The sequence below is a fragment of the Gigantopelta aegis genome, chromosome 4 (genome assembly GCF_016097555.1).
Source record: "Gigantopelta aegis isolate Gae_Host chromosome 4, Gae_host_genome, whole genome shotgun sequence".
Taxonomy (NCBI): Eukaryota; Metazoa; Mollusca; class Gastropoda; order Neomphalida; family Peltospiridae; genus Gigantopelta; species Gigantopelta aegis.
In genome coordinates this window covers 11,290,036-11,304,351 of record NC_054702.1, presented here as the reverse complement: position 1 = coordinate 11,304,351, position 14,316 = coordinate 11,290,036, and the positions used below count along the sequence as shown (strand labels likewise).

Below are 14,316 nucleotides of genomic sequence, written 5' to 3'. Positions count from 1 at the left end.
GGGCTTGACACAGAAGGCCATGCCTGCTTTACCAGAAAGTGGGTCCTTGGAGCCATCTGTGTATATGTGAATGTAATCTGGGTAGTAATCATTTAAAGCTGCTCTAAATATTATGTTTTTAAATGGTTCAAATTCTGTTTTTAAAATTTCCTTTCTTAATAACAAGGGGACATTCGGCGGTTTAATTAGCCAAGGTGGCACCAAGGGGGGGGGGGGGGGGGGGGGGGGGGGGGGGAGTATTTATCCAGATTATAATCCAAGAGTTCTAAATTAGATGCCATTCTGTTGTTAAAATTAACTGCGGAGTTAATATCTATATGTAAATAATCATCGTTATTTGGTTTCATGGTTGCTACGGGATTAAATGGTACTAAATATTTAGCTTTAAACCAATGTTTAAGACAAAGCTGGGTGCGCCTAACACTGAGAGGAAGAATATTCAGCTCCACACGCAGACTGTCATTTGGTGTGCCCGGGGAGATTTTTGTTATAATTCTAAGCCCTTTATTGTATATTGATTCTAACTTGTCCAGCTGGGAAGGTGATGCACAGCAGAAGGCTTGGGCACCATATTGTAACCTGGAGACGATAAATGCTTCAAAAATCATTAAAAGAGTATGTCTGTCAGCCCCCCACTTAGTAGCAGATATAACTCTAAGTAGGTTAATATAATTATTACACTTTTTAATTACTTCTTTTATGTGTTCATTAAAGGATAATGCTGGGTCAAAAATGACTCCCAGGAATTTAACTGACGATACTTGGGCTATGGGATGATTATCTAATGTTAAATTAAGTTTATACCGTCTCTTACGAATGTTAGTAGTAAAAAGGATAGCTGAGGTTTTAGATCTTGAGATGGTAACCCCCCAGGTTTCAGCCCAATTTTGTAGTTTATCAATATCTTTTTGAATATCTATTTTAATCTTTTCTATACACTTTCCAGATCGCCAAAAAGCTGTGTCGTCAGCAAATAAGCCAATACTAAGCTTTGTGTCCTTACTAGATGAACCAGTGAGGGCCGTAGCTAGATCATTAATGAAAATACTGAAAAGTGTTGGGGCTATTACAGATCCCTGGGGTATGCCATTCTCAAGTTTGAGAATATCAGAGAATGCTTCAGTAACATTAACTGTAAAAGATCTGTTAATAAAACGTTCAATAAATGCAAACATAGGCCCTCTAATGCCCATGTTGTACACTTTAATTAGTAGCCCGTGTCGCCAAACCATATCATAAGCCTTTTCCAGATCAACAAATATTCCGACCACTTTGTCACCATGACTAAAAGCATTAGCAATTTCAGATTGAAGTCGAAAAAGGTGGTCGGCGGTAGAGTGGTTTTTTCTAAAGCCACTCTGGTATATGGTCAAAAGGTGGTTACTTTCTAGATAATAGCTGAGTCTGGAATTAACCATGGCCTCCATGGTTTTACAAACACTGGATGTTAGAGAGATAGGACGGTAATTAGATGGATTAGTTAAATCTTTCCCTTTCTTAGGGAGGCTGACAACCTCGGCATGTTTCCATGCTAAGGGGAGATAACCCTGTTTCCAGGCTTTATTGTAAAGTTCCAGGAAAAGTCTGAGGGTAGCTTCAGGCATGTTTTCGAAAAAAAGATAGCTAAATTTATCCGGACTGGTGAATCACAATACCCGACTACAAGATTTAAGAATGACATAAATAAGTTGAATAAACCTAAGACCTAATGTTTTGTTTGCAATATATTGCTGTTAATCAGAGGCCATCTCAATAACAGGTAACTCTCCGACTATTATTTTTAGAAGTACCACCTGTGCGCTTGTACGCATGCGCACTCAACTATTGAGGCCCTATTCGATTGACGTGTTCAGGGCAATCATTGTTCTGTGTCAATTACGTTATGTTGAGAAGCCTTGTTAGTAATTAAAAGATTACAGATCAATCGTCCTAGGCGGTTATGTTTTTTAATAAATGTGACCGAGAAAGGGTTGTTGTTCACTTATTCATTAGATGCAGTGTACGCTATATCTGTTAAACGCAAAAAGAAACGATTTATCACTAGCTTCCCAAAAAATGTAGCGGAAAAAAAAAAAAAAAAAAAAGACTGGTGGGGGAGGTCGTCAAAAAACAAACATAACAAAGACCGTTATTTATGGATCGTCCCTAAGTTTCTGCTATATTGTTAGACACCAATCAGTCGGACTGCACCATGAAGGTCAGTCAATTGTGTTATACCGGTCATGCATGCAATGCAGACTGCTGGAACTGATAACGACTCACTAGCCGAGCTTAACTTTAATTGCTTAACAATAGCAAAATCATCATTTGGGGATCACAAATAATACCAAAGCTTGCCATATCTTTTGGGAGGGAAAGAACACCATACCAGCAAATTCATACAAGTTCACGTAATTCTATGGTAAGGCGCATTCGGTCAATCAACAGCCCGGTAATTCCGGAAACTGACGTCATTTTGTAAACACGTGCACCGATGAAACGTGAACTTTTTGATGGTTCTGTTGTTTCAAGTTTATCTCATTAACTACATGGCTAATACACTTTGTGTACACTAGTGGATGGTCAGTGTTTTTTATTTAATGCACAAAGTTTGTGTTTTTAGAAAACGACGCCCAGTGACGGACGTTGTTGGGTTTTTTTTTTTTTAAATGATTTCTGGTCTGGCAGATTAAAACAAAACGTCATGCTAATTATATACTCTTCAAAAAAAGAAACGCAAAAGGGTACAAATGGGTTATAACTCCGATTTTATGTTTCCTACCGGTTCATGCTTTGTGAATATAAGGTCATTGCATGTCCCAAACACATTCCCACGGTTACATTCGATAAAAGGCAGCTACTGTACAATAAAGTTCCAAAATGTGAATATTCGCAAAAACGCAGCCACGTGCAAACCATGTCACCACTGCACGTGCGTTGTCTGCACGTGCAACATGAACACCGACAGTATAAAAGTGCAGGGTGTTCGCTTGCCTGGCCTCTGTATCTGGCCGACAGTTGACAATCCAGGACATGCCACGTCTCAGTGAACCACAGAGAAACAATGCCATCGGCCGACTAGACGCAGGCGAATCCAGAACGGCCGTTGCCAGGGCATTCCATGTGTCCCCAAGCACCATCTCCAGACTGTGGGACCGTTACCAGCAACATGGATCAACACGTGACCTCCCTAGATCCGGTCGACCACGGGTCACTACCCCCGGGCAGGACCGCTACATCCGGTACGCCACCTTCGGGAACGATTGACTACTGCCACCTCCACAGCCGCAGCAATACCAGGTTTGCGCAGGATATCCGACCAGACCGTACGGAACCGCCTACGTGAGGTAGGAATTCGTGCCAGACGTCCAGTTCGAGGTGTCATCTTAACACCACAACACCGTCGACTCCGACTGCAGTGGTGCCAGATTCATCGACAATGGCCTCAACTGCGATGGAGACAGGTGTGGTTCAGTGACGAGTCCCGATTTCTGCTCCGACGTCATGATGGAAGATGTCGCGCGTGTATAGGCGTCGTGGTGAACGTTATGCGGCAAACTGCGTGCAGGAAGTGGACAGATTCGGCGGGGGTAGTGTCATGGTGTGGGCAGCCATCTCACACACTGTCAGAACTGACCTGGTCCACGTGCAGGGCAACCTGAATGCACAGGGCTACATTGACCAGATCCTCCGGCCACACATCGTTCCAGTTATGGCCAACGCCAACGCAGTGTTCCAACATGACAACGCTAGGCCTCACACAGCACGTCTCACAACGGCTTTCCTACAGAACAACAACATTAATGTCCTTCCTTGGCCATCGACATCACCGGATTTGAACCCAATTGAGCTTCTATGGGACGAGTTGGACCGACGCCTCCGACAGCGACAACCACAGCCCCAGACCCTGCCCGAGCTGGCAGCAGCCTTGCAGGCCGAGTGGGCCACCATCCCCCGGGACGTCATCCGTACTCTGGTTGCTTCAATGGGCAGGCGGTGCCAGGCAGTTGTCAACACACGCGGAGGCCACACCCGGTATTGACTCCAGATGACCTTGACCTTGGTGGTGTGTCCTATCACGTACTCACAATGGACTAGAGTGCATTGTGAACAATCCTGCAACATTTGGTAATTATTGGACTCACCATTCAATAATTAAATCAATTCTCCAAATGTTACGACAATGTGGTTTTGCGTTTCTTCTTTTGAAGAGTATATATATATCGATCGATATATTTTTTTACATTTATATATATCCAACTGCATGTGTTAACTGTAATAGTTCCGGTATGAAGTACCGCATTATGCTAGACTGTCTCCCATGCCACTTTGTAGTTGGATGGCTATTACAAAGTGAAAGTCGGTACTCTATCGGTTAATCGACTAACCCGGTTAATTGCACAAAATCGAGCAGCACCGAGGGTATGCAAATAAGCGGGTTTGACTGTATATATATATATATTGTATATATATATATGAAATTATGCATGGTAAACTAGCTACTCTATTAACGTTACCTCTTTTGTGGACTACAATCAACACCACTATTTCTATTTACAAACTAAATACTGAAAATTAAAACATGTTTATTATATCCTATAAAAGTATCTTTAACAATAATATATTTTTAGTTATTTATTTTACCATTGTTTGGAAACAAATTTGCCGGTTATCTGCAACACATATTCTTCAGTACAGTAACAGCATAAAAGTTTCATTTATATACGTTTATTACATACCTATTCAATCTTACTATAGTGATAAAGACATTTTGAAACCGTGTGATAAATTTATTTTGTATCACACATATGTGTGATCTGGACTGGAACTTTTAAATGGGGAATTCCCTTTTTATTTTTACTGCAGTTAGCACCTATTATTTACTGATGTTATATATGATTTATAAAATATGTCACATCCTATTTGAAACATTACACAAGGCTGCCAGAGAGTAAGATTCTTAACCTTAAGTAAATCCATGAAAGGAGTTTTGATCATAGTGTTGTTATGACGTTAAATTAAAAAATATATATAATTTTTTTTAATTTTTTTTTTTTTTTATTATTGCCAGCCCCTTGTGTACAATTAGAACAACACATGCCAAGGGTAAAACATGGGTTTGTGTCAGACCTGTCAACCCTCCCGGATTCCGCGGGAGTCTCCCGGTATTTGATCAAATCTCCTTAAATCTGTGCGGGAGACAGTTTCTCCTGTTAAAGGACATTTTTGTAAGCATAAAAAAAAATCGATCCTCTTGTCAAAATAACACTGCCTTTTTTTCTCATTCGGAAAATGTCGACTACTTTCAGTTTCCGAGAATGTAACAGGCCGAATTGTCCCGACTGTTTAACCTTTGCCGAAGTGAGAATTGTGGGATAGCCTATTTATATTGTTAAAAAAGCACATGGAGTTTATAAAATGACGTGTTATTATAATGTTTGTTGTCATGGTAATGGCTACGAAGCGTGTTGCCGCTAATTCAACAGGCTGTGTATTGACATTCAGTGTTGCCATATAAAAAAACTAAACTATCCAATTTAGTTCTAATAACACCTCTGAATTGTAAAATGTCTTCCCACTGGATTACATAATGCAACTATGACGAATGCCAGACTCCCGAGTTGACAGCGATACAAACGATGCATGTTAAAATCACATGTCACAGCAAGACAACGAAAAGACCAATTAGCTGTATAAACATACTTGTGTCAGTTAATTTTGTATGTTTGTGCGGTAAAATGTTGGTTATAAGGGTACACTTCAAGAAATTATTTTTGTACAATTAAAAAATGTTGTGTTTGACATTGACATAAAGTTACTCACGGAAATGGGTATAATTCCGGTATATTTCACACGATGTCCGTAATGAGGTTTTACTTATGATTAATGAAAATACAATGTTTATTGCATCATTATAATGATTTTAAATAAGTACCACGCCACCGTTCCTCATTATAGTAAAAACTGAATATTAATTTATAAGATTTATATAAATTTGTCTTTGGTACTTAGGTACACTAACCACAAATGATAATGTAACGCAACCTGTAAGGCTGTAAGTGTAATACCGTAAATGTACTAATAATTTTTTTTATTTCTTGTTCATGTTCTTAACATTTTTGGATAAAATATATATATTTTTTTAAATATGTATTAAATCATAATAATATTTAAACTTAAACTTAAACTTTTTTTTTTAATGCCAAGATCTAAGGTTAAGAAGTATATATGACATTATAAAGTATTCATATAACTTATTGTAATAATGTTTTTTTTAAATCTTGCGATTTTGGGTTAAATTGTGTGAATTTTAAAAATCTCCTGCTTTTTGACAAAATCTCCTGATTTTTCAACACACACCACCTGCTTTCTCTTGACTAAAGGTTGACAGGTCTGGTTTGTGTACATAAAAATAATAAAACAACATAATATAATACTTTAGAATACTGGCTTCCAAACCCCCCACAACACCCCACCCCCACCCCCCTCTCTCTCTCTCACTATATATCTAAACAATGTAGCTATCCATTTATCTCTCTCTCATGCAATAAACAACACACTTTCATCCTTTTCCATTCTATGAACGATGTACATAAATATTTTAAATATGCACATGATATATATATATATATATATATATATATATATATATATATATATATACATTATCCGCTGGGAACAAGACAATGCACAAGGAAAGTTACAAAAGTTAGGTCTGTTCAAAGAGAGAATAATACACTGACCACTTGGTGAAGAATTTATTATGATTGTTCTTACTAAGATAAATACATTTTTCTACTTTATATTTTTGTTTAGCTTCGTTTTGGAAAAATATAATATTTAATTGGACCCTTAATTTGCACTTTACATTTATATATAAAATATTTAGCTAATAATAGTAGCAGGTCAAAAACATTATCTGTTTTAATATTATCTTTACATCCAAATATAACTAGCTCAAGAGAAAGCTTTAAATTACATATATGCTTACATGAGTTTGATAATCAATTTAAATAATCATTCCAAAAATTCTGAACAATTTTACATTCCCAAAATAAATGCACTATAGATTCTTTTCCTTCATGACAAAACGTACATGTTTCACTGTCAATTAAAAAAAAAGTTAGTAAAACATAAGAGAAGGTACATGTATGTAATAAATACAGAACTTCACATACATTGTTTTTGGTTCCTATTTATTGCACTTGTTTATTTTGCAAAAAAACATACCACTCGTCCGCTATGCGGTCTCGTGGTATATATTCTTGCGCGAAATAAAATTGTGTAATAAATAGTAAGCGAAAACAACATATGTGAAGTTCTGTATATTTATTATATCTTACAATGTTCTTGCATATAAGCTGGTCTAGAGGTTAGCAACTTTTTGGGATCAATCCTCGAATGTTTTTTTTTGTTTTTTTTTATATATCTTTAATATCAATACTTACTATCCGTTCACTTTACATAATTTGAGTAGAGAGAGTGGGTCTTTCTTTCCTACAGATGTAAATTTTACTTTTACAGGAGCTTTAAATACTCTTTGATGAACTTATAACCTTGACCCATCAAAATTCTATAACAAACAGACAACGCTGTTTACAGGTAGGTATTTTTTTATTTTTCATAATTCTGGACAAACTATTAATTTTAATTTTAAAAGATGAAGAAATAAAAAGTACCTTTTGTCAAATCTATCACTTCAAAAAATTACTGTTGGATATGTTTTATTTATTGTGTACGAAGCCAAAACAAGGATCTGAAAAGTGATTGTCATCGACCTTAAATGATCTATTACTCATCAAGCTAGCGTTTTACCATTATGATATATTCTATTTTTAAATGTGAAGAAAAGTAAAAACTTCTTACCTTTAGTGCACTTGCCAACAAATGTCGAGAAGAATTAGATGCAAACTGATGATTTTGCCTAAGCCATAGTTGCACCTTTTCTATCAGATCTTGAAGGAAAGTATGTGCTTCATTTTGTGTTGTTGGTTTTGAAACCTTTTGGTTTTGGACAATGTAATGATGGACAGCTGCCAAGCCATCAATAACAGTCAAACAAACAGATACAATAGGCAGAATTAACTTATCCATTCTGACGTGACCAATATTATTTTCCAAAAGGTCCTTTGTAATGGTCTTTGATATTTCAAATTCCTGCTTAATTACTTGACATTTCCCCCTGAAAAACAAACACAAACCCCACAAGTAGTACAGAATGTAGCTGTGGTCAATGCCTGCATGTGACTTGTACAAGCCAACTCCAACCCACTTCTTTGTTACTCATTTTAATATTTGGAAATGCTTTCTATCAATGTTTTTGTAATAATACTAAACTCCATAAAAAATGTTTTGCATATATAGAGCACTAATGCATGAAACTGAAAACAAACTATATTTCAACAACAAAATGTTGAAAAGGTTCTACACCACCATTAATTACTCCATGCAGTTCAATACAATTTCTGTCAGAATATATTCTGTGAAAAATACAACACTATTGAGAGGTCATGTGACTACTCATTTTGCTCTCAACTGACAAGTTCCATGTAAAACAAACATCAACATAGCTACAAGTCGACCACAAAACGTTTTAATTAGCAAACCTCATACAAGCCTTGTGTTGCTGTTATACAAGTAACACTATACCACTTGCCCAGTTGTTATCAGATAGTACTATATTATAACAAATAACTTCAAACCAATAGTTTATTTAAATACTACAGAGGTCAATCTAACGTGTAATCATCAAAGAATGATTTCAAAAAGTATATCAGAATTTTATAGTATTTTGTTATGAGAAACTATTACCTACGCTGCTACAACAATTATCGACATGACAAATGGTGGTGTGCATGCCAAAATACAGTTAAATATGTCTTAACCCATAAAGGACCATGAATGTGTATATATACAAAGGTCCTGTGTTATGCATTATGATATTATGCCATTTTGTCATCAGAGCATCCATTTTGGTTGCAAACATTTAATGTTTTGCATGTCCCAATATAATCACGGAAAAAAGTTCATGTGCATCAAATAAATGCATACAGAACTGCATTTACTTGAACTCTGGTTACAAAAATTTCACAAAGTGTAACAATTCTCTTACAATAGTCCAGAGGTGCTCTGTCAAGTACAGATGCTGTTCATGCTTTATGTACACAGCTTGCCGTATTTACTCACATTTTGGGTCATGTGCTTCTGTTTGATATAATGTTTCTTATCACTGGAAGGCAAAATAATTATGTGGATGTTCACCTGTGTTGGTATTAGATCATTGTGAGGTTTTGTCTTGTGAGCATTTGTCTGTGCACCAATACCATCAGGCCTAAATTGAATTTATCCTGTTTATAATATATAGGAACACTCAATATCAATACACAGCCATGATAATTTTAATAAATTAATTTCTTTTGTACCCTACAACAGTATTTCGATTATTGAAAACAGCCATGGTGGAGCAGATTTTTTATTCTTAGAAAATTGTGATTTGGCATGAGAAATAGACTTCATCAAATACTGGGAGACTTCAACAGAATTTAAAGTACATGATATGACTCACACTGAAGTTTGTGGTAATAGTTCCTTTTGATATCTTTTCTTGAACTGTTCAGCATTATCCAATAGCAGGCTAGTCAACAACTGAGAAAGAAACAACAATAATAAATTATATATAATAACATATTTTTAAACAACAATAATAAATGATAAAAAATAACATATTTTTGAAAACCCACACAAACACAAAATACAGTCAGTCGGACTGAATTTAAATCAGATCTTGGAAACCACTATACTGTGCTATATTATAATCTCGGAAAAATTAATGGCATGTCTTTCATTCGTCGTGTGTGTGTGTGTGTGTGTCTGTCTGTATGTCTGTCTGTCTGTGTGTCTGTGTGTCTGTCTGTCTGTGTGTGTGTGTGTGTGTCTGTCTGTGTCTGTCTGTGTGTGTGTGTGTGTGTGTGTGTGTGTGTGCGTGCGTGCGAGAGAAAACAATTAATATTTCTCATCTGCAAATCACCAGAGAAGTTTAAAGTTTGTACCTGTACTTGTATAACTACTGACAAAGTTTGGTGTTTGAAATAATCAATTGCAGCACATCACGTGATATTTGTACATATACATGTAATATTTTGTGGACTTTAGTTTACTTGTAAAGTGAAGCCTACACATAAATACAATCTTTTACTTGTAGAAAATATGTATCTAATGCAAGTTATTCTGCTACTTAAAATATAACTTTAATTAAAACAGTATTTTTTGCATTTCAATATGTTGGTATAACACAGGTAGATCAAGAGGGGTTGCACATCATCACTTTTGAATTTTATGACATTTTTTGTTATTGTACAAAACACTGATGGAGTAATTCACAATTCTTTAGAATTGGTAATAAAATGTAGTAAAAACCTCTGATAGATTATTATAACGACAAATCATTTAGTCACAGTGTGATGTTACCAGTACATGTATATGCACAGCAGTTTTACAAATGAATTATTTTTATGTGTACATGTAAAATGACATCACAATTAAGTACACATTGCTGTATGTGTAAGCATTCTAAAACTCTCTAGTATTTGTCTACATCAATCAACAGGTGTGTGCATTTTAAATTCAAAAATACTTGAACTGCATGATCCCAAATTTGTTAGCTGCCTGTCTGAGTTATCTCATTGTTTTGTTTTACCACTGTAGTAAATCAGTGAATATACTGTACTATATATCCCATTTTTCAATATGCTGGGTTCTAAAAGTTTGGGAGTCTATACCTGTAACAAATACATGTAGGTAAAATGAATAGGCACCTGTTGCAGCCAACAGGTAAAACTAAATATTGCCCAATGTGTTGGGGTTTTTTACCGAGATAAAGAAACAATACTAGTCCAGTAAATTTAAGCCAAAATTTAGGTGAACCTAGAACAAATTGCAACAGAAGGTTTTTTGTTTTATATTGTTTCGATGACCCCACTGAACATTATATCCAAAATCTACTCAAATCTGACACCGGGGAAAATGCTAATTAGCATAAATCCAATATGGCTACCAAAACAAACTTTATATCTCCTAAACGGTTGATTTTAGACCACATAAATGTATTATGAGTAGAATATGATTCCAAATAATCAAAATATCTTGTTAACAATATAGTGTGATGCACCTATGACATCATGATGCAAGTATGACGTCATATTGTGTCATCAAGACTCAAAACAGCTCATATGTCTAAGATAAAAACAGCAGTTACAATACTATACACATACATTTATCCACCAACTTTCTAATAATGCTTAATTCATTAATGATGTAATATCACAAATGATAGGCAGGATGATAACATGTATTATCAGGTTCAGACATATTGTCTCGGAGGAAAGCAAATGTCTAAAATAATGCCACTAATTTAAAACAAATGTCCTAATGTGACATCCAGTATAATATCAGATAATTTATGCTGAATTTATTCAAATCTTAATCAAACCACAAATGGGTCCAAGTCATCTAGTTATGCCAAACTGTTTGGCAAATGACACATTTGGCTTTGCTATCAACACATGCACTTTATAAACTTCAGATTGGCTCTTATAAGGAGATTCTTTGGATTAGGTTCATATGTTTCCCGTCTGAACAGCTATGCCAAGATTTCTGGCTTCAGGTCATCCTACTTTCCCATCCAGATCTGAACCCGACAATGCTGGTATACATGATACATGTGATAAGTGGCTGAATTTGATGTTAGCGGAAGGTTTCTACTTCAACAAAGTACCTATCAACATTAAGTGGGGCACCTTTCCCAATTACAAATAATCTTGAGGTGAAACACATCCACACAGTTATAACACATTTTCACCAAATCAGATACCTAACTGTCAAATTTAACTAACATATAAAGATCATGTTTGACCTGTCCCAAAATATCCCCTTTTCTTAATTTTTATGGCAAATTGGTACAGCAGTAAGGAGGGAATTTTGACATGGCATCCCCCTTTGAATGTCTGTCATATATTGCACCTTTAGTTGATGGCCCTGTATATTTACTAAAACCTTAGTGAGCCACATTTGGTTTGGGTGCCATCATCTCAAGCGAACTAAAAAGAGATATTTGATAGAAGGAATGTGTTGGAATCTTTTTAATTCCACCTTGAACCTTTAACTGAAATTCTAAACAGATGCTGAATTTTATACAAAATTGTTAATTTACTTAATTACCTGTGATATTGGACGCTACAGATTGAAAAAGACAATTATAGCCTTGAAACTAAGATATTTGACAAAAGGGATGTGTTCAGCGTTCCAATAGTCAGTTTACCCTTTGTGCTAAGCAATATTCATTCTTACATTTTTAGTGTCTGCTTCTGAAATACCTTAGGGCATGCTTATTGTTTTCCAGTTTCAAAGAATGTCATATACGTTTTGCACGGTTATGACATTCAAAGACCTATTAATGTTTTCCAAAAGTGGTAACCCATCACTGGCTAAAATGATGTCCGATGCAATAGCTACACTATTTTAATTTTGTACAAACCTTGTTTATTTTGTTTTGGTAAACATACTGTACATATTTTTCATCATTAAGATAAAACCAATAGATGCGACAACTGAAGCATGTGCTTATGTTGGGTGTCACAATTGTGGGAGGATATGCTGATCTTTCATGAACACCTGACACTATCACTGTTTTAACAGTAAATGAAGAGTACATGCCATCAGAGCTGTATGTAAATGTATCCAGAGAGTTCAGTCTTGAGAGGGGCAGTTTTTCTGCAAGACAGACTAGGGAGGATGTATTGTTCTAGGGAGTGGCAGTCAACCTATAAACAAAGCACCTGCCAGTGATTTGTGGCAAAAAAACAATATACAAAAGTTCATGCAGACCAAGGCACTAACTCTCTGTTAGTTGGTATTTCACTGAAATTACACACGTCAAAGTGAGTAACAGATTTTGAAATATTTTGGTAGATGGTAGAAAACTAGATAACCTGGAACCAGTTGTGTAATTATGATGATCTGAATTGCTTTGTTGATAAATTGTCTGATGATATTATTTTAGCACATCAGGAAATATGTGAAAATCGTGGCATTATTTTAGACATTTGTTTTCCTCCGAAACAATATGTCTGAACCTAACAGTACATGTTATCATCCTTCCTATCATGTGTGATATTACATCATGAAGGATTAAGCATTATTAGAACTCTATGGATAAATTTATGAGTATAGTATCATATCTGCTGGAAACAATACATTTTTATCTTAAATATTAACCATATTAAGTTTTGATGATGTCATATTTGCGTCATATGTCATATGTGTGTGGGGCGGGATGTAGCCCAGTGGTAAAGCGCTCGCTCGATGTGTGGTTGGTCTAGGATTGATCCCCGTCGGTGCATGGGCCCATTGGGCTATTTCTTGTTCCAGCCAGTGCACCACAACTGATATATCAAAAGCCATGGTATGTACTACCCTGTCCGTGGGATGATGCATATAAAAGATCCCTTGCTGCTAATCGAAAAGCGTAGCCTATGAAGTAGCGACAGCGGGTTTCCTCTTTCGATATCTGTGTGGTTCTTAATCATATGTCTGACTGTAACTAAAATGTGTTGAGTGCGTCATTAAATAAAACATTTCTTTCTTTCTTTCATACAGTACACAAACAAACCATAATGGCGTCTAGACGGTGACTCCGACCAAGCTAGACGGCGTCTAGACTGTCGGGGAAAAAATTGAAAAATTCCTGTTAGACGGTTGATCGGCGGTCACTGCGATCGTACACGAGCTACTTGATTTGAGCCTCTGACCTTTTTCTTGTTGTCAATTGCCACGGAGGTTGTCAGTTACACTATGTAGCAGAGTATACACTACGTGATGAATTAAAAAAAAAAAAAAAAAAAAAAAAAAAATTATAATATATTTATTTCACATTGTTTGGTTTATTTATTTTTTTAAATCGCGATATACGTGTTAACAAGGCATTCGCACTACACTGAAAATAATAACTAAATAATACATTTATATTGACCATTAACCCTTGTAAATCTTTCAAAGGGAAACGATTACAATAAGCAAACAATAAAAAGGAGTGTATGGAGAAGGGAGAGTTCGGTTTACAAACAAAAGACATGAAATCGAGACAAAAATGGATGGGGGGGGGGGGAGGAGAGAAAGAATAAGCTTGGTTTTGCGTATGTGATATTTGGCACAGCAGGGAAGTTCATTTCATTTGTAAGGGGAAATCGAATCTGTTTTTACGTTTGTTGTATTTAAAAAAGTAAAATAAATAATAATAAAAAAAAGAAAGTGAATACAATAAAATAAAAATGTTTTAAAAGG

General features: G+C 35.8%; 1 protein-coding gene across 1 annotated transcript in view; it reads right to left on the bottom strand.

The window, feature by feature from the left end:
- The window catches only part of LOC121372382 (E3 ubiquitin-protein ligase rnf213-alpha-like), a 196,219-nt gene extending 186,550 nt beyond the window's left edge, over positions 1–9,669 (bottom strand). Inside the window, exons 1-2 of the mRNA XM_041498686.1 lie at positions 9,545–9,669; positions 7,846–8,161 (exon numbers count right to left, since the gene is read on the bottom strand). Of these exons, the coding sequence (XP_041354620.1) occupies positions 7,846–8,073 (228 nt within the window). The 5' untranslated portion in view covers positions 8,074–8,161; positions 9,545–9,669. The remainder of the gene's footprint in view (positions 1–7,845; positions 8,162–9,544) is intronic.
- Positions 9,670–14,316: the final 4,647 nt, after the last annotated feature.